The following is a 27,443-nucleotide window of genomic DNA, read 5'->3' as shown; positions in this document are numbered from 1 at the left end:
TATGATATTTGAATTCTATTGTATCCAATGAAGAAAAGGGTGGACATAATTAAAGTTTCAAGTGGAACAAGTATTCTGAAATATATTATTTTCACTGGAACACATGTTACAGTATTTGTTCCTTACGGAATAAAGGGTATAGAATATTTGTTCCAACAGGAACATATATTATGGCATTGTTTATAGTAAAGCTTCAGGGAGAACTTCTGTTAGGCTGAACGATTATATGTTGACACAACCACCCTTTAAATACTAAGGTTAAACAGTTCAGAAATGGATTGGGTTCATGAACAGTTACATCGAAATAGTCGCTCTCTATTTTGTTATATTTTAGTTATTTAAAAAAAGGTTTCTCTTTTTAATTTTTTAAAATCCTATAAACATATATATATATATATATAAGTCTAAATTGAAAACAACGTTCAAACCTATGATTGCGTTGGATAAAAACCGCAGTTTTTATACGTGTGCATGCAAAACAAATTTCTTGGTGGAGGGGTCTAAATACAGCACAAATAACATTTTCCAAAAGACCAAAAAAAGTGAAAAAGTATATTTAAACAAAACGCATTTGACTAACAGGTCGAACAACGGATGTTCTTAAACCCTGCTGACTGCCATTGGCGATTGCCAAATAAACGGATCACAAGATGTAACAAAATGGATCTTTATTATTAATTTAATACCAAACAGAAAACAATAAACTTGCGGAAAAGATGATCAAAGATGGTATACCGCAAACATGAGGTGCAAAAATTTGTACACCATATCCGGATTTCGACAATTAATGTCTCTTCAGTGATTTTAGGAATCGAAACGGTATTTGGAAGGCCATATAATTTACCTCAATTTAGGATAGACTCTTTAATTATATATATATTGGATGTACATTGGTTGTTTAATCATGCGTTACACAAAATAAACGAGTGTTCCGTCGAATTCATTCAAGCTTATCCGTATAAACAACTCACAAACAGACAGTTATAAAAAGACGACCAACTGGTGAGACAATAACTGCTAGAATGTTAAGAAACTCTTTGGTTTTCAAATTTAATTACATCATTATTATAACAGGATTTATTGGGAATAGTTCTACATTGAGGGGTGTTTTTCCACTTCTAAAATCAACAAATGGTGACTGAAGAATCAAACGTTAACGAAACCTTGCAACAATTCATGGTGGGAGCGGGGCTCGTAGATGGCTTGTTGAAAAGCAAATTTCGGTCCCAATCAATCTTGTATTTTTTCCAGTGCCGGTCCTAATCCCCGCCTTTCACCACGGTCGACCAACTGTTTGCTAAACCTACGGAATTTGACGTATTGATATTGTCTTATTTGTAATTGGCCTTAAGGGTGATCTCTTCTGAGGCAAACAATGGCCCTGTTTTCACCACAAAATATGCCATTAGTACAGACAAACATGCACACAAAAACAACTGACCTTAAAGACAAAAGAGACAAATTACCGATCTAAAAGTACTCGCAGTTACTGAGAGCTGGTTTAAAAGCCAATAAAAACAAATAAATATATCATGTTCACCTAGACTGAAGTATCAATCAGAACACATTCGATGGATTTAGTGATAAACATTGTGAGAACAGCGTGACATTCCGCACTACCAAAGCTGAATAAATGAAAGCAAACGGGTACCATGGCATCCTTTTCTTTATTTGGTTTTCTACCTTTTCTTGTTATTCTCATTTTATACCTGGTATCGCTATAGCTTATATATTTTTGTGGTTATTTTCTAAATTATACAGCTTCTAGTGCACACCGTAAGCGTTGAGTCTTGGCCAGGACGCACAGTGCAACATATAGATGTAGAAAACTGCTGGTTGTGTGTCGCCAGTGTGCATAAAACGTCGAAGCCTTATGATTCAAAGAATAATTTTCGCAAATCAAGAAACAAATTAAACCTTGTTATTGTGTTGATTACCTAAACACATTCATTAAAGCATAGTATAACAAATAAGACATATCGCGTCGTGTCAAATGGCCCTCATAGCCATGAACTATTTGTACGTTTTTGACAAGTACCATGCACGACCGAGAGTGTTAAAAGGAGATAGATATCCTTGTGCATAGACCCGGCGGTGAGGAAAGATGAAGAAAATTAATGATCTAAAATAAAAATACCTGAAAAACACTAGCCATCACTCAATCAAAATCCAGGGTACACATAAGTAAGCCCCCTTCACAAACTTGCCTCTCCTTTCACGGATCCTTAAGGGCATACGATTGTCTGTGAGTTGTTGCGAGTTGTGACGAGTTATTTACGGATAGGATGACTGCGATTGACTACGAGTTGGCGTTCCGTAAGGACTCGTTTGAAAAATCCGTGAAGGGGCATAATTTAGGTATAAAATAATTAAGTAAAATATACTGTGTAGAATGCTAAATGTACTGTATATGTATATATAGAGAGAAAACACCAAACAGTTTCTGCGTTCCGTCATAAACCTGTCGTTAACTTCCTGTTGTATTTGTTTTTCGTTCCATACTTTTGTCTCTGAGAAAAGAATAACTATCATACGACTTAGATTGGCTTTTTTGAGGTTTTTTTTTCTATAAAAAAATATTTTCTCACATTCTTCAAATAACAAACAGATTTTTTAGGAAGAACAATGAATATCTTAAAAAGTCAATTCTTAAATATCTATTGATTTCTTGATTTCTCTATTGACGTTTTTATGTGGACAAAAGTAACAACTACTGTGGTAATTGGAGGAAAAGTATTTTTGTTGTTGTAGAATAACGACGTTTAGGACAACACGTGCAATCATTATGAACCTATCAAGAACAGTAGCCCCGAACCTGCAGGAGCCAGATGTAATAAATCCTAGAACGAAGTTGAGATCCGAGAAAGAAAACAGTCTGAATATAGACCATATTGCTGTTATTGTCTGGGCTTTTATCATATTAAGCATAATCTTACTTCAGATCTGGGCAAGACTTAGTATGTATCTCACACATCGAAAGCGAGCTGAAGATGCCGAGCCTTTCCACAATGAAACAGTGACAGAAGGATATGATTCTGCCAAAGTGTCAGTAGCAACAGACATATTTATGAATACGTTCTCATGGAGACCATCATAACACACGAACTGATCGTTATACTATCACTATACGTTTTGTTTGTTTGTTATTTATTATACATACTTAATATTAATTATTACTTGTGATTATAAAGGTATATGTATATGCAAGTTTTATCGTTTAATTAAGCTGTCTCGCTGCCAATGACTGAATAGTCCTAAACATGCATGAAATATTTGCCACTATACATTTACCAAACAGTAATCAATCAAATAGATGAGGGAGGTCCGTGTATTTGGGTGATTAAAGAATTAAATAATGAAAACTATGATCAGTTCAGTCTACTAGTATTACAGCGTAAAATTATATTTGCAGACACGTGCACGGAGTATTTATTTTCCAGTCCCAATCTAAAACGGGCGTCGGTTTTGCTTGCAGGATGTATAAATACACAGCCACGTCCACTCGTATCTTCCGATCTTTCGTGTAGGGGGAGTTCCACGCTCTCTGCAAGCTGAAGAACCCTTGCACAATCTAAGAGGTCTTTAGGTTGCCTATTGCAAAAATTTCTAAAAGGTCTTTAGGTTGCCTATTGCAAAAAATCTCTGAGAGGTCCAAAAAAAACAAAACAAAAAAAAGTAGTCCAACTACTGTATCACTAGCCTGTCAACACTGATGTTGTGAGTTCGAATCCCGCACGTGGCAGGTGCGCTTGACTTCAATCTTAATTGACTAGGATTGTTAGTTTTCCTGCCGAAGGTCGGTCGTTCCCTCTGGGCACTCTGGATTCCTCCACCAATAACAGCTGACCGCCACGAAATAGCAAAATAGTGTTGAAAGTGGCGTAAAACACCAATCAATCAATGTATGGTTTAATTTAGTTTACTAGTTTTCGTTCTGAATATGCATGAGATATTTACCACTAGACATTTAGCAAACAAATAATCAATCAAATTACCGAGGCAGATCGTTGTATTGGTTGTCCGTTGCAAAGCAAAATGTCGCCCTCTTTCCAGCATACTAAATTTCCCGTCCTTAATCGTGGTTGACCCACTTTGCAGATCCTACACATAAGATTTACTTCTCTTTACTAGTTCTCGTTCTGAATATCCACCAAATGTTTTTCACAAGACGTTGATTAAACAATAATCAATCAAATAGCTGAGGGAGGTCGGTGCATTCGCTTGATTAAAAAAATGAGACAATGAAAACAATGATCAGTAACGTCTACAACAATGTCGATATACTACTAACACACACGGAACAAGTATTTGTAAACGGTCCTAGCTAATAATAGCTGCGGAACCGTAGCTCTTAGGTCCTTAGGATATTTTTCGACAATTTGGTATGGACCTATATGATCTTCGGTTCCGCAGTTAAGCTAATAGGAGCATCGGTTTGACTGTGAAGGAAACATAAATACACAGTAATGTCCAGTGGGAGTGTGGAAGTCCGATGTCTCGTATCAGGAGATTGCGACGCTCTGCACATTAAGGATGTACACCTCTGAGGAGCCAAAAATTTCTAGAATTTTTGGGTTGATACTACTGTAAAAAAATAATTGGAGAAGAAAAAATCATATGGTGGTGCACTTCTTTTTTTGCTACGACCCTTTGAAAGTACCCAATTTTGATGATTTTCCCATTTTTCATCAATTTTTACCTATTTTTGGGCTATTATCGTGAAAAAAAAACATAGTTCCACAATTAAACTTTTTTTCATACTTTCCATAAAGATGAAGTGGACCAATTTGAATAAATTTAACTTAAAAAAACTATAGGTAGGTGTTAATATAAGAAAGTTTTATCATATTTTGATGCTTTTTTGTGTCAAATTTACCATGCTGTCAATTTTGTAAATTTGTGATTTTTCTCTGTTTTAAGAACAAAATGCATATTATTTCAACTTCTTTGTTATAAATGATTAAAAAAATTCATATCTAAGAAATCTGAAAAGAAAAAAGTGATATGGGATGTACATGTTTCTGGTAAAATCATTGCTTGTACCCTTACCCATTTTCTCAAAATTTTGGCTAAAAAGACTGACTTGATTGGTAATAAAATTTGAAAAATTGATTTCTCAATAAGTACTCATTGTAAATACACAATTTTTTCACAGAGTTAAGTTTGATTATAACATTTTTTAAATTCATTTATATTTTCCACTTGTATCACATATTTTGGAAATAATTCCAGAACGAGATTTCAACGAGACTAAAACGTCAGAAGAATACATCCTTAAGAACAACTCTGAGGGTACAAGTTGGCCTGTTGTAAGGCAAAATTTATACCCATCCAACAAACATTCTGTGACTGTCAAAATTTCCTGCCCTTCTACACGGTCGACAAATTTTGCAGAACCTAATTATTGTATTGTTTTAACTACAGTCCTGAATATGTATGGAATATTTGCCCCTGCACCTTAAGCAGCCAAAATGTAATCAACTCAAAGGTACAGTTATGGACAAGTGCACGTTTTACCATGTGCACATGCAATACCTTCAAAATAGAAATGCATGATTTAACTTTGTCAGAAAGATTATGCTGTTCAGAAAAATATACGCACTATTTCAGAATATATTGATTTTTAAACACGGCAAAGTCCTCAATTGGAAAGCGCAAACATAATTTGGATCAAATATTAAAACAAGACGTGTGTATTTAGCCTTTATATTTTTTAATATTTTCTAACGTTTTATTGAATTGCAGTCACTCGTTTAGGAGCTAGGAGCTGCGGATACAATGTTCAGACAGACGAACAGACACAATGACCTAATACCCGACTTAAGTCTTAAGTAACCGTAGTACATGTAATATAAAAGCATCAATACTTAAAGAGGACGTGACAATTTGTTTTAAAATCTTAACTTTTCATGTCGAATTTAGCATAAAAACTGCCTCGATAAAATCGATATTGTTTTCTTGATCTTTATGTATGCGGGAAATTTCTGTATCTACAAATCCCAAACGGCAAACAACATCAACAGAAACCAAACCCTTTTTAGTTGTTTTTTTTTTTTGGTCTTCAAAAGTACCCCTTAGTTGACCCCAAGCACAAAATAAAGGCAACAGTAGTATCATAAATCGATTGAGAGAAAACAAATCCGGATTACAAACTAAAACCGAGGGAAACACATCAACTATAAGAGGTAAACAAAGGAACAATAGGATCACTGAAGTGCAACAAAAACAAACGCCAACATACATAGAAACGAACTATTTGATAACAACTGCCATATTCCAAACTTGGTACAGGACATTTAAAGAAAATATGGTGGGTTGAACCTGGTTTTATGGCCAGCCAAACCTCCCGCCTTTATGACAATGTTAAAAATATAGCTAAAATGACAACACAACGTGACAGAAATACAGCACAAACACATTCAAGAACACTCATCACAGAGAAACGCACAAACAAATAATATAATTAAGAAATAATTCATGGGGGCTTGAATGAATTATTTCTATTCTAATAGGACGAATACGGCAATTCTTTTGGATCGAAGCGCTCTAGGTGAAGGCAAATATTTGCCGTTCCCGTAAATAAACGCACTATTACATTGACGTAAAATAACGGAGCAAACTGAACTAGTGACATGCTTAAACTATTTACAATAACGTATTTAGATAGGTTTGGATGAATTTAAATGATAATTTTACTTATATGTTAAAATAATGGCTTATAACACATTTTACCATCGTTTGTTTACGTTTCCTTGTTGTGATGATTTTCGATTTCACAATCGTGCATTTTCCCGTAAAATGCTTATATTCTTACGTCATCGTTCAGTGACGTCGAGTAGATCATTCATAAAAAACCATATGACGTGGGAGTATGATCGGAACAGCCCAAACAATATATTCATATTTTACCACGGGTGTGTACTGAAAGCGTTTGAAGAACGTCATATTAGAATAGTCGATACAACATGCTAACCGCAGAACAACAGCGAACATCTTCCATCAACGACAGACACCACAGAACATCGAAAACAGTGACGCACTTACGTTACGAACATGCAATCTCGAACTTTATACAATTATTTTCACAATACCAGTCCAACCAATTTTCATGACAATGATGGTATTGAAAGGCAAACAAATACCCTATTCACAACTAAACACGTAAGCATAAAAGAGGGACGAAAGATACCAGAGGGACAGTCAAACTCATAGATCGAAAACAAACTGACAACGCCATGACCAAAAATAAAAAGACAAACAGACAAATAATAGTATAGATGACACAACATGGAAAACTACAGACTAAGCAACACGAACCCAACCAAAAACTGGGGGTGATCTCAGGTGCTCCGGAAGGGTAAGCAGATCCTGCTCCACATGTGGCACCCGTCGTGTTGCTTATGTTATTACAAATCCGGTAAATAGTCTAATTTGGTAGGTCACATTCGTGAAAAGGGAAGGGTATTGTAGTAACAACATAAGGAACATATCCGATATCATCTGTGAAACGGTTATTCCATAACGATCAACCAACTCGTGATGGCGTCCGTAAAATTTACGAAGGGATGATTTCAACTTCACCATTTGGAACTCTTGGTTTAATAGCTTCCTTATGAGCAGCAATCCTCTATCAAAGAAATCATGATAGGAAATAAAAGCCCGGGAATATCGTATCAATTGGGAGATATATACTCCGTATGCAGGCGCTGCTGGAATGTTGCTACATAGAAATGGAAAGTTCACAATTGGGAAGCTGAAATCATCTCTTTTGTCGTAAAGTTTTGTTTTCAACCGACCCTCATTGTCAATTTCTAGATGTAAGTCAAGATATGAGGCAGACCGAACTGTATCTGTAGTATCCTTTATCTCTAGTTCGGTGGGATAGATTCGTGCAACATAGTCACCAAATTTAGTATTATTTAGTGAGAGAACATCATCTATATAGCGGAACGTAAAGTTAAAGGATATTGCTAACTTCTTATCTTTCTTCCTAAGAAGTTCCTGTATGAAGTCAGCCTCATAATAATAAAGAAACAAGTCGACACGAAGAGGGGCACAATTGGTTCCCATTGGAATTCCGACAGTCTGTTGAAAAACACGTCCTCCAAACGTAACAAATATGTTGTCAATCAAGAAATCAAGCATCTTGATAATGTCAGTTTCAGAGAATTTTTTGTTTGAATCAGAGTGATTCTTTACAAAGTAGGATGTATCCCTCCCTAAGACAAGATACTTGTATCTACGTTCGCCATTCTTTTTAATGAAACAAAGTAATACCAACTCTTTCAATTTGTCTTTTAGTTTGGAATGGGGAATACTTGTGTAAAGTGTAGAAAAGTCAAATGTTTTAATACTATAACATATTGGAAAATTTGAAGTACATCTGTGTTTTTTTTTATTATATAGTGCTAACAAGTCAGGTGCGAGAAAGAGAAGATGAACTGAGCAAAAAGTATAAGAAACTACGTTTTGGAGACTTAACTAAAGAAAATAGGGTTATAGTTCCAGAGACCCCTTTCTTCATGAATGTGTCACTCTTTTGATTTACGTGTAGGTCCTATACTTCTTCATGTTCAGCAAATAAATGGTGACTGACTTCATGATAGCTCTCAACCACTTATGATCTGACCTTATGATAGCTAACATTTTAAGTAAAAATATCAGGCCAGTTTCTATCTTTATCTTTTTTTTTGTATTTCATTCTTGGTTGTTTTATATACCTGAATTACGTGGTTTATGTTTTATTCAGGCACTAAAATGTCATTTACTTCCTTTCAAACAGTTAAATTTGAAACATTTGTTTTAAAATCTAGATATTTATGTCAACAACAACTTACACGTAACACCGACAAATCACATAGAAAGCAATGTAAAACCAGCATAAATATATAAAAAAAAAAACAAAAAAAAAAAAACAAAAAAAAACCCAGCATGTATCAACATACAAATACAAAATATATTAGTTTATAAAGTTATTAGGTCCAGACTGGTGTCCCTGTATGTTCATATCATAATCTCCATTATCCTGAAATGTCATCTGTTCAGTTTTAAGAGATAGGTGGAGCAACAGTTGTGCTTGGTCCAATAGTAGTAGAACTGGTTTCATTATAAATACTGAGGTCTTTTTCCAGAACACAATCTGTAAGCAATGCATCATAGCAGTAGCCTGGTAATGGACAAGGAATTTCAAATACAAGTATTCCATTTTCTGAACAATATATTATTTTCCCACATGGCTGATAAGGGTGATTAAAAATTTCAAACATACGATTCGTACAGATGGAATCTGAAAAACAATATAAAACACAAAATTACTTAAATTTACATGAAAATCAAATAAAAAGACAAAGTCACTTAGATACATGAAAAGCAATATAAAACACAAAGTAAACATATAATTACATAGTCTGTGTTCAAAAAACAAAATAGGATCACATCCACTGATAATTTTTCTCTCAAATTAACCGAATTTTGTAATGTTCTATGAATACAGGAAAAAAATAACAAAAGATTGTCAAGGCCTCTAAACAATTAACTGTTACAAATATGAAAATATACAAAATGAAGTATGCATTAACACTTTAACATTGATTTTTCAATATTAGAATTTAACACTATCTGTCAAAGTGGTAATAACATTAAATCGGTTACAGTTACAAAGTTCCTATTTTCTTAAACTTACTATGTAGCACGTAAAATGGAACCGTCGTTTGTAAAACTGTTGCACCATTGTAACCATCCGCATTCACAACTTCACATCGAAAGTTTGAGCCGTTGTCGTACATCCCTGGTGTAAACGTTAATTTGCTTTCCAGTTTAGTCGTACAACTCATTGAACTATTTTTCGTATCTGGAACTATACTCAAGTCGTAAAACATATTGCCTAATAGAGGGGGACTAAATGTCCATTTGATATCACCGGAAGTACCCTCAAATTCGACTACACAGTCCAACGACATAGTTCTGTCTTCAACAACCCCTACAGGAAAATAGATTTCCGGTGGTTCTGAAACGACTAAATGAAAAACAGAATGAGTTTACTTTTTGCTAATATCTAAATTGTTTTTGCTGTATTTAAAAAAAAAACATATCCAAGGGTTTTTAAAATTAAGACAATATGTTCAAAATATTATACATGTAGTTGTTGTCAACCATCATAAAAATAAGGAGATGTGGTATGACATGTCAATTTAAAAATGACTTGATGATGAATAGTTTTATGTGTTAATTAGAACAGAATGTAAGATAGCGCAACAAGATCTAGAATTTACATAAAAGCTTCATTTCTTATAACACGTGTTTTAAAAAGGAGAGAAGATACAAAGGAAACAATCCAGTGAAATAGGTCAGAGGCGGATTTAGGGGGGGGGGGGGGAGGCCCAGGGCCTGGGCCCCCTTTTGTGGGAAAATTTTGGTTGGTTATATAGGAAATCACTGAAGCGTGACAGGATCGGACCCCCTCTTAGGCAGTCAGTGGGCCCCCACTTATGAAAATTTCTGGATCCGCCACTGTAGGTCGATTATAGGATAGACAACACCACCAAGTAAAGAAATTAACGTTCGTGCAGACTGAATTTGTGTGTGTGTAATATGGCGGCCCTAGTTATTTCATTCATGCCTTATTAAGTTTTGATTTAAGTTAGTTCGATAATAAGTACCAACGAAAGTTTACTTACATACATTTCTTTTCTTTTTTTACTTCCTTATACCTAATAAAAATCCACCATGATAGTCATTTTGACTAGCCTGCGAAAAAATGTGACCCATAGCGTAGAAAAAGTGTTACTTATATTGCAATTAGATTTCAACATTCTATATGGATTATCTGCGATTTGAGACCGTTCTTTATTTATAAAGTTCAAGAAAAACTGTACCTTTAATATCTGTTTCATCTGATACGACAACATTTGCAGACGATACCGAACAACTGTACGTCCCTGCATGGTTACATTCGAAATTCTGTGCCATCAATACCATTGTTATGGCATCGCTGTGATGATTGGCTGAAAATGTTAGCGAATCATCGACTACAATAACCGTTGGAACTATTGCTCCTGCAGTCATCTGAGCCAATAGACCTGATTGATTGTTGCCATAGTGACGATAAATCAAAAGGTCAATCCATCCAGGAATATTTTTTACCTCGCATGTTAGTAAGAATGGAGATGAGCTGCTGATATTGTATCCAGATAATTCAATTGCTGCAAAAAATCAAAAGCATCTTATTATGGCATTTATGTTATAAATTACTTATTATAACACTATTACACGAAAGAATTGTTTTGAAATCTTTAGTAAATTTATTTACAGAGGTCCCAACCATTTTTTTTTTATGATTACCTATTTTAAAACAATTTTCGATTAGTAGGATTGCACATTTTTCAAATGAAAGGGACAAAAAAAAATTGCAAGTAACAAGAAAAAGCTTCTTTTAAAACAAAAACAAACCATTATAGTCTCTTGTGCTATTTTTTTTGAGAAGTGACGAATACGATAAATGAGATTGCTTCATATGTTGTATATCAGAAGTTTTAAATATTAACTAATAGATCTTTTATCAACATTAACATGTAAGTAGCAAAATAGCTTTTTGGATCCGGTTATTGCTCATACAATATAAATACCAATTGATATAAATTAGTCTAAAATGAGGCTATTTTGGCAGCTTTCAAATTCTGAAGAACGTTCTTTGATTGTTATAAAATACTCTTAGAATTTGTAATTTAAATTCTGAAGAATGTTATTTGAAAGATTTATATTACTATAGTATTACACGTACTTGTTGTATCGACCGATGACGTTGATGTGGCTTGTGCTGTTGATGTTGTTGAAACACTGGTTGACTCTGCCGGATCATTTGATGTAGAATATTGGGCTGTTGATGATTCGTCAGACGTTTGTTGCAAAGTTGTTTGTGGACTTGAAGAAGTCATTTTCTCAGTAGTTATTTGTTGTGTTGACATGGTAGCTTTTTGGGTCGACGAAATAAGTTGTGTGGTACTTTGTGGAGTTGAAAAATTACTCTTATCATTTGTTTGCTGTTCGGTAGAAAGAGGTTTGTTTACAGTTGTTGACTTTTGTGTGGTTGAGGTTGGTTCAGTGGTTGGTTGTTGATTTTGCGGTTCAGTGGTTTGCAGTTGAGTTGGCGGTTTAGTGATTGGATGTTGAGTAGATATCAAGGTTGTTGACCAATGACTAGTAAATACACCAGGAGTTGTCTTTTGAGTGGACGAAGTAATTTTTATAGTAGTTGGACTTTCTGTTGAAGACATCGTGATTTGTGCAGTTGTCTTTTGGGTTGTCAGTTGGTATTTCGTTGTTTGGCTCACGTCAGTTGTTGCGGAAGCTCTTGATACCGTTTGTTCTGTTGAAAAAAAAAATATATTCAATACATATAAAAAGGCTTGAGGAATATTTCAATTCTGAAAATACTCCGAAATAAAAATGATTCGATTGTCTTACCACGTACGCAAAGATTGTAAACAATATAAATTAGCTACTTTTATTTCCTTGGAAATTACTATCAAAATCTACCCTTTTCGTATATGAAAAATATTATTTGTCATACCTGTGTCTTCATCTTCAGGATCATATTGCGCATCTTTGTCACCTGTTAATTAACAAAAAAACATGGGTGTTTTTACTTGGTATCACAATGTACATGGGTGTTTTTACTTGGTATCACAATGTACATGGGTGTTTTTACTTGGTATCACAATGAACATGGGCGTTTTACTTGGTATCACAATGTACATGGGTGTTTTACTTGGTTTCACAATGTACATGGGTGTTTTTACTTGGTATCACAATGTACATGGGTGTTTTTACTTGGTATCACAATGAACATGGGCGTTTTACTTGGTATCACAATGTACATGGGTGTTTTACTTAGTATCGCGATGAACATGGGTGTATTTACTTGGTATCACAATGTACATGGGTGTTTTTACTTGGTATCACAATGTACATGGGTGTTTTTACTTGGTATCACAATGTACATGGGTGTGTTTACTTGGTATCACAATGTACATGGGTGTTTGACTTGGTATCACAATGTACATGGGTACTTTTTCTTGGTATCACAATGTACATGGGTGTTTTACTTAGTATCACAATGTACATGGGTGTTTTTACTTGGTATCACAATGTACATGGGTGTTTTTACTTGGTATCATAATGTACATGTAATTGGTAACATGAGCAAAACATAAATAATTCATAGTTTTAAGTTAGTATCTAATGTGTTTGTTTGATCCAGTTATGACGTCATTTTTGTACACCCGCATAATTTCTTTTTTGAAAGGAAATATTAGCATCATACATATCACTGGTGCTAATGTTCAGTGAAATTGATCCTCTATGGGTACAGTAAATGTCAAACCATTTAAATGATCCTCTGTCGGTTAAGTTAACGTTTAACCACTGATTTGAACCGCCAATAAGTCAGTAGATGTAAAATCTCTTATATGATCATCTACGGGATCGGTAAACAAAAAGAAACATTGAAAGAAGACCGGACCTTGACTTGTGGTGATTTAGGGCTTGACAAACTTGGATAGAAACTTCATCACGATCACGATAAAGAATCTGGAGCAAAATTTAAGAATAAAAACAAACATAACTCATCCATGGTGCTCGAATCAAACCTGTGAGCTAGAACGTAGCCCAGTTACACCCATGATACTTACCTGTTTTGTTGTTTTCGCTTGTGAGGTAAATCGTCAGAGCTATGACAGTGACCGCCAAAACAACAAACACAATACTGATAGCGAGGATCAGATACCATTTAAACTTATTTCCTCTGGACCTTTGAAATCCATACTTGTATTTGTGTGCTTGTAGTGATGTGCTAGAAGCCATGGTAAACGTTCAGATGTTTCAGTAACAAGTCTCCTTATTAGGGTTCTACAAAACAATAACAAATTAAAAATATTAAAAAACTAAATCTTTCAAGATTTAGCAGATTTAAATAAGTCAGGTTAAGGAACAATACATACACTGTAAAAATTGTGCTTAGAAATTAAACACTTGTATTACATGTTTAGTTCTAAACATGTTTAGGATTGTGTTTAATATCTAAACACTTTTTTCAGTAAGTACATTAAATGTAAACATGTCTTGAATTTAAACACTTTTAAATGTGTTATGGAAAGAAAGTGTTCAGGAATAAAACATTTTTTCTAAGCTAAACACGATCCTAAACACAATCCTAAACACTTTGCACTGAGACACGTTTAGATCAAAACGTATAAAAAAAAGTGCACAAAAGATGTGCTTAGAATTGTGTTTAGGATCTAAACACCATTTTTACAGTGTATATTTCGTGCATTTATGTAGTACTTTTTTTATATACTATTAATTGTAATTTTGAACCTTAGTGAAGTACCAGAGAGTGTGACATACTCAATGTTTACTTGCAAATGCATGACTTAATTGATGAAACCAACATTTGGGGGAAACGCTTATTACAACAACAACAAAATTGTAATATTTCAGCACCACCCCAAAAGAATTAATAAGAAATATATTCAATTAACACTTAAATTTTGATGTGAGACAGAAGCAGTTCTTTTGATGGAATAGATAATAGGTAACTCACAGTAAATGTTAAAAGGACCATGCGATTGATTGTAATAGGTAACTCACCGTAATGTTAAAAAGGCCATGCGATTCATTGAATGTTTCCATAAATTGTAATAGGTAACTCACCGTAATGTTAAAAAGACCATGCGATTCATTGAATGTTTCCATAAATCTCAAGTTCCGAATGTAGTCACATCATTTTTTTTATTATTTAATAAATGAATACCATTCCTTAAAAAATTTCGATAAAAGTCGAGATTTAGCAATGATTTCCCATTACATAATTGTTACTGCGTGTTATTTGTTTTAGAAAAAAGTATTTTTCTGGATGTCTATGACAAATACTAAATTAGGTTTTATATTGTCAAATGGTTTGTCTGATAGGAGAAACAACCCTCTCCACAACTTTTAAGGAACTCACCAGAGTAAGGTATTCCTCTCCATAATATCTTAAAAGGGAGTATAAAATAATCAACAGCGTTATATATAATTGGCGGTTTTAAGAAAGGAAATTAGAATATAATATTTGTCGAGCTTTTAATGATATTTAATTTGTTATAAAATGTATCTAGAAAATCTAAAACATGTACTCGTTGACCTCAACTTTATGTTAATGCACAAGCATACAGTCTTAAAAAATAAAGTATTAATAATATTATTTGTCGGGTTTTTAATGGTATCTAATTTGTTGTAAATTTTTATCGTAAAAAATCTAAAATTTGTACTTGTTGACCTCAATTTTGAGTGACTCGATGCACATGCATATGTATCAGTTGTAATTGTATTGTCAAACCATTTATTCTCTGGGGCCATTCGCGTATCAGCAAAATCTCTTCATGTCATTTTATCAAGCAAATATTTTAGTAAAATCAAATATTTAATTTCACATTAAAAATAAAAAAGGCATTAAAACAAGATATTACGAACATGAAAGTTTAAATTTTTTTTTGAGATTTCATATCGTTAATTGTCATCTTGATTTTAAGAAGTTATTTTGTAATACTATAAAGCCTTACATTATCAGAGATTCTGTAATAAGTGCAAAGTTCAGGCCCCGTATTCACAAAACTATCGTAACGTTACGACTGTCGTAAGGTAAGTTTTACGATATCGTAAATTGCAACTTGTATTCACAAAAGAAACTTACGATGCGATGTGTTGTAAATATTGTAATAAACTTACGACTGCTCGATGCCTGTCGTAACTGTCAATCGTGATCGTAAAAATGGAGGCAGCGCTAATATAAGAGAAAACGAACGATTCATTAGACGAACAAGAGTATTTTTAATAGTTCTTTTCCCTATTAAAGCCCGATGATTTCCTATTTATAGATGCAGACTTCAAAGGCATAAAGTTGTAATTATTAGTATGTCTCTATGATGGTGGAAGTACATCTTAAACAGAGAACAACTTGATATATGCTAATATCGGTTTGAAACATTCTTAAACATCCAAGTAGATGTAACGGGGAGCTGGATATTCCCAAAAAAGAAGTACCCCGAAATAATATTGTTTTCCGTCTTGAATGATTCGCGTAAATAAACAAAATACAGACAGATATCGGAAAAATATAATGGCAAGCTCCATGTTTTGGTAAGAGAAACCCAAAAAATAATTCAGACTAAAAATAATATAGAGGGTGCACAATATCATTATATGTTAAAGATTCTGCGAGTTACAAATGGGCTCTATGTACAGTGTGCAGATATTTATGCATTCCCAAATTTTACCCAAACATTCTTTCAAAATTCTATCAAGCTGTTAAGGAGCAGTTGCTGATACAAATGATGGACAGAATGACAAATAAACAAACAAACAAACAAACAGACGAACCAACGAACCAACGAACAGACTCCCGTGTGGTTTGGCTATCCACAAAACCAGGTTCAACCCACCATTTTTTCTTAAAATGTCCTGTACCAAGTCAGGAAAATGGCCATTGTTATATTATAGTTCGTTTCTGTGTGTGTTGCATTTTAGTGTTGTGTTTCTCTTGTGTCGTTGTTCTCCCCTTATATTTGATGTGTTTCCCTCCGTTTTAGTTTGTTAACCGGATTTGTTTTTTCTCAATCGATTTATGAATTTCGAATAGCGGTATACTACTGTTGCCTTTATTTAACAACGGGGGAATAGTTATTTGACTACTTCGTTTTGTCGTATAAATGAGCCCATACAGTTGTAAAACTGGAAAAAATAACTGTTATCTACAAAGTTAACACACAAGGGAAATAAAAGAAAAATAATAAGTATTAGTACACGAATATAAATAGATAAGAGTTCTAGTAACAGGATAAAATCAGATTGTTTATTTCTTTTTAATCTTGTTCAAAAACTTTAACCATAAACTCTTAAGATGGATATAACTGAATTCTTTTTTGTTCCTCATATGGTAAATACATTCAGAGTTAAGAATGTCATTGGTAAGGCAAAATAATAATTAAAAAGTAACTACTACGACCAATTTATGAATATTTACTAATTAGTCCTAGGTACAAGTGTCACGGCCTGTCCCAAGTCAGGAGCCTGTAATTCAGCAGATTTCGTTTGTTATGTATAAACTCATCATAGAAAGCAGGATTTAAATTTTGAATGCCAGATGCTGTTCTCGTATTCAAACGACTCATCAGTGACACAGGAATTAACAAAATCAAATAGAGTACGATGTATGAATAGCATCGACGAACCAATATCCCGAAAGGTTTGGCCAAATACAGCTAGGGTAATCTATATTCCTAGGGTAGAAAATCAGTAGTATTTCGAAATTTTCAAAGTTTTGTAAACTTCTTATTTATGATACTTCATTAATTTTTTTTACATAAACCAGGTAGTTAGTTTTCTTGTTTAAATTATTTTACATTTGTCATTTCGGGGCCTTTCGTAGCTTGTTTGCTTATGCGGTATGGGTTTTTCTCATGTTGATGACCACACGGTGACATATAGTTGCTAACTTCTATTGTTTATCTGTTTGTCTTTTTTTTTTTTGTCTTTTTTTTTGCCATGGCGTTGTCATTTTATTTTCGATTTATGAGTTTAAGTGTCCCTCTGGTATCTTTAGCTCCTTTTTTCTACCGTTCATTCAACACAGAGCCTTGGCTCACACCGAACAGTAAGCTATAAAGGGCCCCAAAAAATTACTAATGTAAAACCATTCAAACGGGAAAACCAACGGTCTAATCTATATAAAAAAACACTCATGAACCACATCAACAAACGACAACTACTGAACAACAGGTTCCTGTTTTGTAAACATTTAACTTCTTATTAATAATAATTCATGTGTCAAAACCCAAATATTATATTTGCTTTTCGTTTTATTTACTTTACTTGTGCATATATTCTTATATTTCCTATTCAATTTATATATTTTTATCTATTTTTATTTACTTTATTTAATTTTTTTACGTTATTACATCTAATATTTTGTATTTTGACTTCTCTAGTCTTTGTACTTGCATGGATTTATGAGAATAAATGTATCTATCTATCTAATTTATTGTTTTTAACATAAACCAGGTCGTTCGTTTTCTAGTTTAAATTGTCACTAAAAATACATTTGTCTTTTCGGGGCCTTTCATAGCTTGCTTGCTTATATGGTATAGGTTTTGCTCATTGTTGATGACCGCACGATGATTCATAGTTGCTAACTTCTACCGGTCATTTGTTCTCTGGTGGAGAGTTGTCTCGTTTCCAATCGTACTACATCTTCTTATTTTGATATAGACAACACTATCGAAAATTATAATGCTTTAGGTTGTACTTATAAATTTGGGGTTTGGCCGTTCCAGGTGGAGGTAAATCGACAGAAAAGCTTTAATCTTCGAAAATTTACAATATACGGCATTATCAGTTCTCAAAATTAATTAAGTAGAGAAAGCATGCAAATTTTCCTCTTGTTAAATTTTAATTCATATTTGATTTACGTAATTTGATTACAAATTTCCTGTTTTTCAAGCCAGCGGCGAATATCGCATTAATGGTACATGTACGTGTAATATATTAAATTGTTACAAACAGAAAAATATTTGAAATAATTTAGTAGTTTGGCATAAATGGTTCTTATTTATTATATTTATAAGACAAAGTGTGATGAGCATTGTACTAAATTATAAATGGATTTCAAATCGGGCACTTGCTGAACAAAATCCTCCTCTGTTACATTGTACGTAAAATGATTGTTCTGTAGATTTACGACATTAGCAACTGCGAGAAACTTACAACAGTACTACGACAACGTTGGAGAATACAAATTACGACATGTCTTATGCATGTCGTATATTTACGATAAATAATTACGATACAACATGTTGTATCGTATCTTTAGTGAATTCGGGGCCTGGATGATGAATCCCATTTCTTTTTATTATGTAAAATAAATAATGATTTAAGACATGTCTTTTTTTAACGATTTAAGAACCCAATACAAAGATTTTTCTGATAACAAAATGAGATATATTCTAAATCCAACTACTAGTCAGCAAGTAAAATCTTTAGGCTCCTTTATTAAACAGTCTATGAAACTGAGGACAGAGGGCACTTGAGGTCATTTGTTGTGTTGTGAGTTTACTATTTTGTTTTATTTTGATGTAAATGTAAATGTCATCTTTATATTTTTGTTTATACATGTAATTGTTATGCCTTTGACACTCTTATGGGTGTAATTTGTGCTTAATAAAGTTATTATTCATTGCTTCATCAATCATTACTCTCCCAGATTTCGATATGGAACTTTTAATAGAGTATGGATTAATAATACAAAATTCTGAGATATGAAAATAAACAGGGTTACTTAGGAATTAACTCATCATAGATAAATAGGTTAAAATTTTGTACGCCAGATGCGCGTTTCGTCTACAAAAGACTCATCAGTGACGCTCGACAAAGTTAAAAGGCCACATAAAGTACGAACATAGACACGCAAAATTGATAGAATTATATGAATAAACAAATGAGTCGTACACTTACACATACATACACACACACATACATGTTTAATTACAAAGAACACAAATTGCAAGCATGTGTCAGTGCTTCGGTATTGAATTGATTCAAATGATATAGACTGCGTTATTTAAATTCTGGGTTTATATAATTATATGATTGTGCTAAAGTTAAGGTTGCAACTCCCTCATCAAAGTAGACCTATATTGGATGTTTATGGCTGTTCTGTTTACGCCCTTATAATTTGTTGTGCTCTTTAACGTTTTATATATTCAAAAACTTTTATCCAAAATGCCAAAAGTAAGTGTACATTTGTTATAAGATCATGTTAATTCTTAGCATTAACAAGAAAATAAACATCAAAACCTTAAAAAACCATTAAACTAAACCAAAATACGTAAACATACAAAGTTATTTACAAATGTATTTTTTTGTATATATATATGGATTTAGTTAAACATATTATAAATTCTGACATATTCAAATGGTGTATTTAATAAATCGGATAATCTTGTGATAATAGTCCTACTATAACCCAAAGCCAAACTTGAAACATCATATTTACAAGAGATATATACCTGAATATCTGTTGTCGCTTACATGTTGTACTGTTCAGTAAACAGTTAATATTTAAACTACAACATGGGTAAGATGATTAGTAAACTATATATCATTAGTACCACTACAAATCAACACACTGCTTTTGAAACATCACGCTTCTCTCAAATACAATCTTTTAAAGCGTTCATTCTGACTGTGTGTAACTATAGACTATCTTTTGGTCTTGTTTTTATAAACTTTATTTGACTTAAATAAAACAAAAATTATAATATACACTTTTATAAAGCCTTGTCGAATACATTATAATCTAATATTTTCTAATAGTCATATGCCTCAAAAAAAATATTTCTGTTATATTAAGGTAAATATAGAAATTTTAAAGGAAAAAAAATACTTTCATTTACATACCGACGTCTTATTAATTAAAAAATAATGTACAAAAACTAAATAAAAATTCGGAGAAATAAAAAAAAAAAAACAATTAATGAAGAGGATAGACCAATAGCAAAGAAACAAATGTATGAAGCTACGTAACAACAAAGAAATATGAAAAAAATAAATAAAATAAAAATACCTAAACAATAAAACACATACGAACAGTAAACACAAACATTTACGAACTTCTATCACACAGGCACTGGTGTCGCTCTACAATAAAGTACAATTATCTTCCATTCAGTATGCACACTTTCAGGACTTCGTTTATATGGCGTTTTGTGTACATAAAATGTGATTTGGGATAAACACCATTGTATTGATTTACGTACACATATCAAACGTTTCTGGGGAAATCTGTCTCGGGTTCGCAGACCAAAAACTTTAGAAAACAACAAAAATTAGAACAGCAGAAATCGTATTAGTGGTAAATTTTACATGGGGTCTATAACATATTTGATAAAACTAATTAATAATAGTCAAAATGTTTGTACATGGAGCATGCAAGTACTGAAACAAGAGCTACTATGCAGAATGTATTATCAGGGACTAATTTTACAATAATTATTTCTTTTGAGCCTCCATATAATTGACATAATATGGAAAACATGATTGTTGAGAAGACAAATCAGACTTTCAACAACTTAGTATCCTTCGACTTTTAAACATTTCACAACAAAAACGCCGCATAACTTTTCAAAATTGTTTTAAAGGGATAAAATGAGTTAAATCAAAATTTCCGAACTTACCTACAATACGGTAATATAAGGTGGTGTTCATCACCATCAGGACTGACTCCTTTGACATGCTCGGCTGTAATATTTCTGCAGGCTTTGCTGGTTATCTGATCTTTGCGGATCGCCGGACGCTTACTATAGACAAAATTTAAGATAAAATTCTAATGTCATTACAAATCAGCCACATTTGTCTTAAGGCAACATATAATTTGTTAATATATATCCTTTGTTTTATTAGTATGACCCTACTATGACTTAATCAGATTTTATCATTTATTTATTTTACATGAATTATATATTTTGGTTTTGCTATATTATAGGTGGGTTTTAGTTCATAAAAGAAATATGTCTCTGTTTTAAATATTAAAAGGTTATAAATATACAAATGTATCTTGAATTGACTTGTATAACACCCAGTACGGCTAATACAATAGGATGTGTGTTCCCGATTACCATTAATGTTTGGTTTTCGTGTACAGCACCTTTTTGTCTGCCTTTCCGGTTGCCTGACAATGGATTTTGCAATCTTACACATCAATTTTTGGTCTGTGTTACCTGTTGCGTTTGTCGCACTAATAGCCGGTATCATATTAGGGTGTGTATTGACTTTATAAAAAAAATATTTGTGTTAATAGAATCGAGGCAATTTTACGGAATCGCATTAGGATCATGGTAAAGATAAAATAAGAAGTGAAGTGATTTCTTTTAAAAGTCGAAATTTCGCAAGAAAAAACTCCACAAAAACTGTCAAATATCGTTTAATCTCAGCTTCTACTAAATGCTCTACTACTAATATTTTAGTACTTATAACTAGTTCTCTTACTAAAATTAAAGAACTTTTCTAATAAAGCTTATGAAAATAATGGAATTATTTATTTTTGAAGTGTTAAAAATTCTTTTAATATTTTAGACAACTTACGTGCTTTCAATGGTACTTTCAATTCGGTTGAAAGTTAAGATTTTTCGACACTCTACACTACATTTTCACAAAATATTATAAAACAGACGTTTTCTTATTTATTTAGAAAATCCTTCGAAATAATCTGCAATCAGCCTTCTGTAATGAAAAAGGGTAAAATGCAAGATATACTTTCTATAGGTTGCACTTTGTAAATAGTTGATTCACAAACCACGCCTCTTTTGGGGAGATATGTAATATTCATAAATATTTTGTTTTGTTTACCTACTGGTTCCCGGATATGATCTCAATGTTTCATCTCATAGAGACACAACTTGGGAATTTTACCAGTAAAAAAACTGTTGGATAGCGGACAAATTGAATTTTCAGGAAAACTCAAAGTAAAGGTAGGGGTATGACAGAATTTTAGTAAAAGTCAAACTCTTAGAAATTCGAGGCATTTGAATGTTGAAAATATGCCGCACAATCCTATGTTTTGACCATGGCAGAAAATAGTAGTGCATAAAAAAATTATGAACTTTCCTTTCCAGGATATGATTTTTAACGAAACTTCAAAGTAAAAGTGGCACAGTTTTAGCCGTAAAAGGAGTTCCTATGGGAATTTGCATTATCTATATTTACAGAAGTGTAACCTATAAGTGTGATGAAATTTTAGAGGGTTTTTTTGCTTTAAATACTAGTAATAAAGAATTCTCTAATTGATAACTATTTGTCAATATTTGTTCTTTTCTAGATTTGGATATTTCAGTTTCACATTTGAAAATCAAAACAGTAATTTACGATAAAAAAAAAACTAGTTTTCAATCCCTATTGTTAACTTTCCCTTTTTGGCCGGTGATTTTCCTTTTGCCCCTTGTATATTTCACAAATCGTTCGCTATGCTCGCATCTGTAGCGACGTTTTAGATTTCAATTAACGCAATCTGTATAACTGCTAAATTATTAAGCCAGAAAGTGCAATACAATCAATTGCTTAAAACATTTATTATTTATTTTTCATAGATACATTTATTTGGTTTTGAAGTTTGGCTGTACCTGTAAAATTCTTATCAAAACACGATATTAGATTCTAATTTTTACGGTAATGTTATTTATAAAACCCGTAAATTTAGATACGATCCATGTCAACTCATTGATCCTTATTCTAAAAGGATTTCTATTTCACACCCACCGTAGATAGTTCTTTGAATATTGTTTTGATAAATTAAACATAACCAAATATGTATTGTTATACATTTAAGAAAACTTATGGTCCTACATCCGTCGATATTATGTACTTATATTTTTGCATTGAATAATGGCTTTCTCGGGTTGTTAATAACTTGTTTTTATACTAAATCCGTTGGATGTGTACTGATTGATACTTTGGTCTGAGAGAAAAAGATTTATTTATTAGTTGTTATTGGTTTTGAACTAGCTTTCAGTATCTGTGAGTGTTGTTTGGTCGTTAATTTGCGTTTTATTTATCTTTATGTTAGTTGTTATACGACCGCAAAAAATTTGCGTTCGTATATTGCTATCATGTCGTCGTCGTCGTCCAAAGACATTTGGTTTCCGGACAATAACTTTAGTATCAGTGAATGGATCTCTATGAAATTTAACCACAAGGTTCAATAGCACAAAAGGAAGGTTGGGATTGATTTTGGGGGTTATAGTCCCAACTGTTTAGGAATTACGGGTTAAAAAGGAGCCAAAAAAGGCATTTTTCTAGTTTCCGGACAATAACTTGTGTATACGTGTATGGATCTCTATGAAATTGTACCACACGGTTCCATACCACAAAGGGAAGGTTGGGATTGACTTTAGGGGTTATGGCCCAAACCGTTCAGGAATAAAGGGCAATTACTTAAGTATTAGTCTATGGATCTCTATGAAATTGAAACACAAAGTTCCATACCACAAAGGGAAGGTTGGGTTTGACTTTGGGGTTATGGCTCAAACCGTTCAGGAATAAGGGGCAAAAAGGGGGACCAGGTTTTTCTGGTTTCCGGACAGATACTTAAGTATTAGTCAATGGATCTCTATGAAATTGTACCACAAGGTTCCATACCACACACAGAAGGTTGGGGTCGATTTTGTGGGTTGTGGCTTTAATCTTTAAGAAACCAGAGGCCAAAAAGGGGCCAAAATCAAGACTTTTCTAATACTGGCTAAGCTGGTTCTTACATAAATTATTTCTGATTTATATAAAGAAACAACAAATACTGATATGGCAGGAGATACACACCAAACAGGGTGTGTAAATTATTATATTTAGTTTGTAAACAGATTTACTAAGTATTGCGCAACAGCAAAGTATTGCACAACAGCAAGAAATCTTCAGTTGAAAATAAATACAAATCTTTTAACCAATTTCAATGAGGATTAATTTAAAGGCTTGAATTGTTTGAGGTTTTTACCATGTTGGATGTTTGGAAATTTTTAAATAGGTCTACATCAAGGTTCAAAGGGTCCAAAATTAGACTTTGTTTGATTTCATCAAAAACTGAATTCTTGTGGTTCTATGATATGCTGAATCTGACTGTGCATTCAGATTTTTAATTTATGGCCCTGTTTTCAAATTACTCCATATTAAGGACCAACGGGTCCAAAATTAAACTTTGTTTGAATTCATGGGTTTTTTTTATATGCTGAATCTAACTATGGAATTAGATTTTGGATATTATACCATTAAGTAGATTAAATGTCCCATTTCAAATTGTTAAGTTATCTGACCACATTTATTCTGTGTCAGAAATCTATAATGTGTCAAATTTTTAATCACTATCCAAATTTAGAGCTGTACCAAGCTTGAATATTGTGTCCATACTTTCCCCAACTGTTCAGAGTTCGACCTCTGCGGTCGTATCCAGCTGCTCCAGGCGGAGCGCATTTTTTTATTGCTTCGTGCCAATTTGATGAGTCAAGCCATTTCCAATTGATTTTTACAATTTGTTCTTATGTTGTGCTGTTACACCATTGTCACATGTAAGGGGAAGGTGGAGCACTCACAAACATGTTCAACACCGTCTCATGTTTATGCGTCTGTCCCAAACCGTTGAGCCTGTAATTCAGTGGTGGTCGTTGGTTGCTGTCTGTCATATTTGTTTTTAGTTTATTGTTTTGTCATAAATCAGGCCATTTCACATTATGTTCTGTTGAGGCCTTTGATATCTGACTTTACGGTAGAGTTTCATTTTTTGTTTATTTCTAACTGAATATCCGCCTGTATTATATATCTAATAGGACTTTTTGTTCTTTACCATTTTAGTGTTAACATCTACTGTAGTCTCTTTACCTTTGTCTTACTTTTGTACCCATTGTATGTCTGTACATATGCATTATGAAATATATATTGTGTGTATCTCTATACCAATGTAATATGTTTGTTTGGATAAAAAAATATATTATAAATAAGATTACAGGGTTTTTATTTTATTTCAAAGTAAAAAGTAAAATCTTTATCAGAATATAGATATAGATGGCACATATCCTTCAGACAATATCACAGTTTATCAATTCACGATGAAAGGGATCAAGTTCCATATGAACATTAAAAAAAGATCGCCACCTTCATCATCATCAAGTTGCTGGAGTTTCCCTTCACAAGGTTTCATAGTACATACTTTTTTTTTGTAAAATAACTGTTAGATGACGAATCACCACAATTAAAAGATTGCGTTGTACTCTAATCTAGGTATCAAGACTATATTTGTATTCTTTATTTTAAGGATAGAAACATGTCTTTTAAAAAATATTTTTTTAAGCCTAAGATTTAAATAGCTGGACCACGTGTACCTGTTTCTGGAAAAAATACCTATATATAATTTAATATTAAGGTATATGGGTAAAAAACATTTCATAAACAAGTGCCTGTGAGCAGGATATATAAAAATCAAGGTGAAAACTAATGACAAACACTATTCTTTAAAATTTGGGACACAAAATTTTATTCCCAAATAGCCAATTGCACTTTTTATTTTTCATATCTTGATTACGATACAATGAAATCTTACCCTTGTGGTCATTTATGCATAGTTACTTATTTTCGGGAAAAGTATGCACTATGAAACTTAAAAGGGAATTTCAAGCAATTTGATTGGACGAGAAGTTGTAAGTATGTGCTAAATATCCATTACACAAAACTCGTCCCCGGGCGAATAAGATATGTTGACAGCTGCTATTGGATATTTGTCTGTTTATATAATCTTTTGAAATATTTAATTTATTCTCTGTTTCTTTTTACTACTAGTTCTGAAAAACAAAGTATCTATAACTAAAATAATATCAAGGTATGAATAAGGTAGCGTTACGAAATCTAACCCATGTATAATAATTAAGTGGTGTTTCCATTGTCTACTTCATCCGATCAACGTTTAATACTTTTACATGTTTGCGTCCTAAGGCACTGGTCATTTTAAGATTACGATAAAAATGTACATAATTTTACAATGTAAAGATCCATTCATTGTTATTAGTAGGTGTTAAAATTATTGTTCCTTGAAATGTGAAGAAAGCATTAATTTAATTTATTTTTTGAGAGAGGAAACACTTTTAAAGTGAAGATTTTGTTCATTATTTAAGATATTAAGTAACTGATAAACAAATAAATAATTTGAAATGAAGCAAATAATTTTAAAGAAAAATGTTTCCTGTTTATTTATTTATGTTGTATATTCACACCTGAAAAACAAGTGGTCAGTATTTGTTGTCAGAAGTAAAATTTTGAAAAGGCCATAATTTGAACCAAGATCTTGAAATTTGTATAAACTTTACCGTTACATTCATGAACGGCAGCCATTGCTGTCAAGAAATACATTTAGCCTTGGACATGTTAAATTAATTTTTTTCTTAAAGAGGCAGCAAAAATATTAAATTATATTTTCCAACGAATGAAATTCTCGTAACTCGGTAGTCTTCACATCAGCGGCGGCAGCAAGTGTGAAAGTGTGATTTTAAGCTGTCGCGGTCAATAGCTTTGATGTTTACTCGTAACTCAGGAGTCTTCATATCAGCGACAGCAAGTGTGATAGTATGATTGAAAGCTGGCGCGGTCAATAGCTTAGATGTTTACTCGTAACTCTAGAGTTTTCACATCAGCGACAGCAAGTGTGATAGTGTAATTGAAAGCTGGTTCGGTCAATAGCTTAGATGTTTTCTTGTAACTCAATGAGTTATCACATCAGCGAAAGCAAGTTCGATAGTGTGATTGAAAGCTGGCGCGGTCAATAGCTTGGATGTTTTCTTGTAACTCAGTGAGTTATCACATCGGCAGCAAGTTCGATAGTGTGA

At 32.9% G+C, this 27,443-nt stretch overlaps 1 protein-coding gene across 1 annotated transcript; it reads right to left on the bottom strand.

Annotated features, from left to right (window-relative positions):
* Positions 1 to 8,725: 8,725 nt before the first annotated feature.
* Positions 8,726 to 21,389, bottom strand: LOC127736229 (uncharacterized). Its single transcript, XM_052246816.1, has 7 exons — positions 21,267 to 21,389; positions 13,689 to 13,905; positions 12,569 to 12,610; positions 11,780 to 12,364; positions 10,875 to 11,201; positions 9,683 to 10,015; positions 8,726 to 9,286 (listed from the first exon to the last, which is right to left on the bottom strand). Exons 2-7 carry the CDS (start codon positions 13,858 to 13,860, stop codon positions 9,048 to 9,050), a joined length of 1,698 nt encoding a protein of 565 aa, XP_052102776.1. The 5' UTR covers positions 13,861 to 13,905; positions 21,267 to 21,389; the 3' UTR covers positions 8,726 to 9,047.
* Positions 21,390 to 27,443: the final 6,054 nt, after the last annotated feature.

Source organism: Mytilus californianus, unplaced genomic scaffold (genome assembly GCF_021869535.1).
Source record: "Mytilus californianus isolate M0D057914Y unplaced genomic scaffold, xbMytCali1.0.p SCAF_3, whole genome shotgun sequence".
Classification (NCBI taxonomy): Eukaryota; Metazoa; Mollusca; class Bivalvia; order Mytilida; family Mytilidae; genus Mytilus; species Mytilus californianus.
This window is presented reverse-complemented; position numbering and strand designations above follow the sequence as displayed.

What these genes read in the sequence shown, in the direction of transcription:
- LOC127736229 (XM_052246816.1), bottom strand. Translation starts at nt 13,860, where the DNA reads ATGGCTTCTAGCACATCACTACAAGCACACAAATACAAGTATGGATTT. An exon ending in AAGCGAAAACAACAAAACAG is followed by an intron (nt 12,611 to 13,688) that starts GTAAGTATCATG and finishes GTTAATTAACAG; the next exon opens with GTGACAAAGATGCGCAATAT. An exon ending in AGATGAAACAGATATTAAAG is followed by an intron (nt 10,016 to 10,874) that starts GTACAGTTTTTC and finishes TTTTTCATTTAG; the next exon opens with TCGTTTCAGAACCACCGGAA.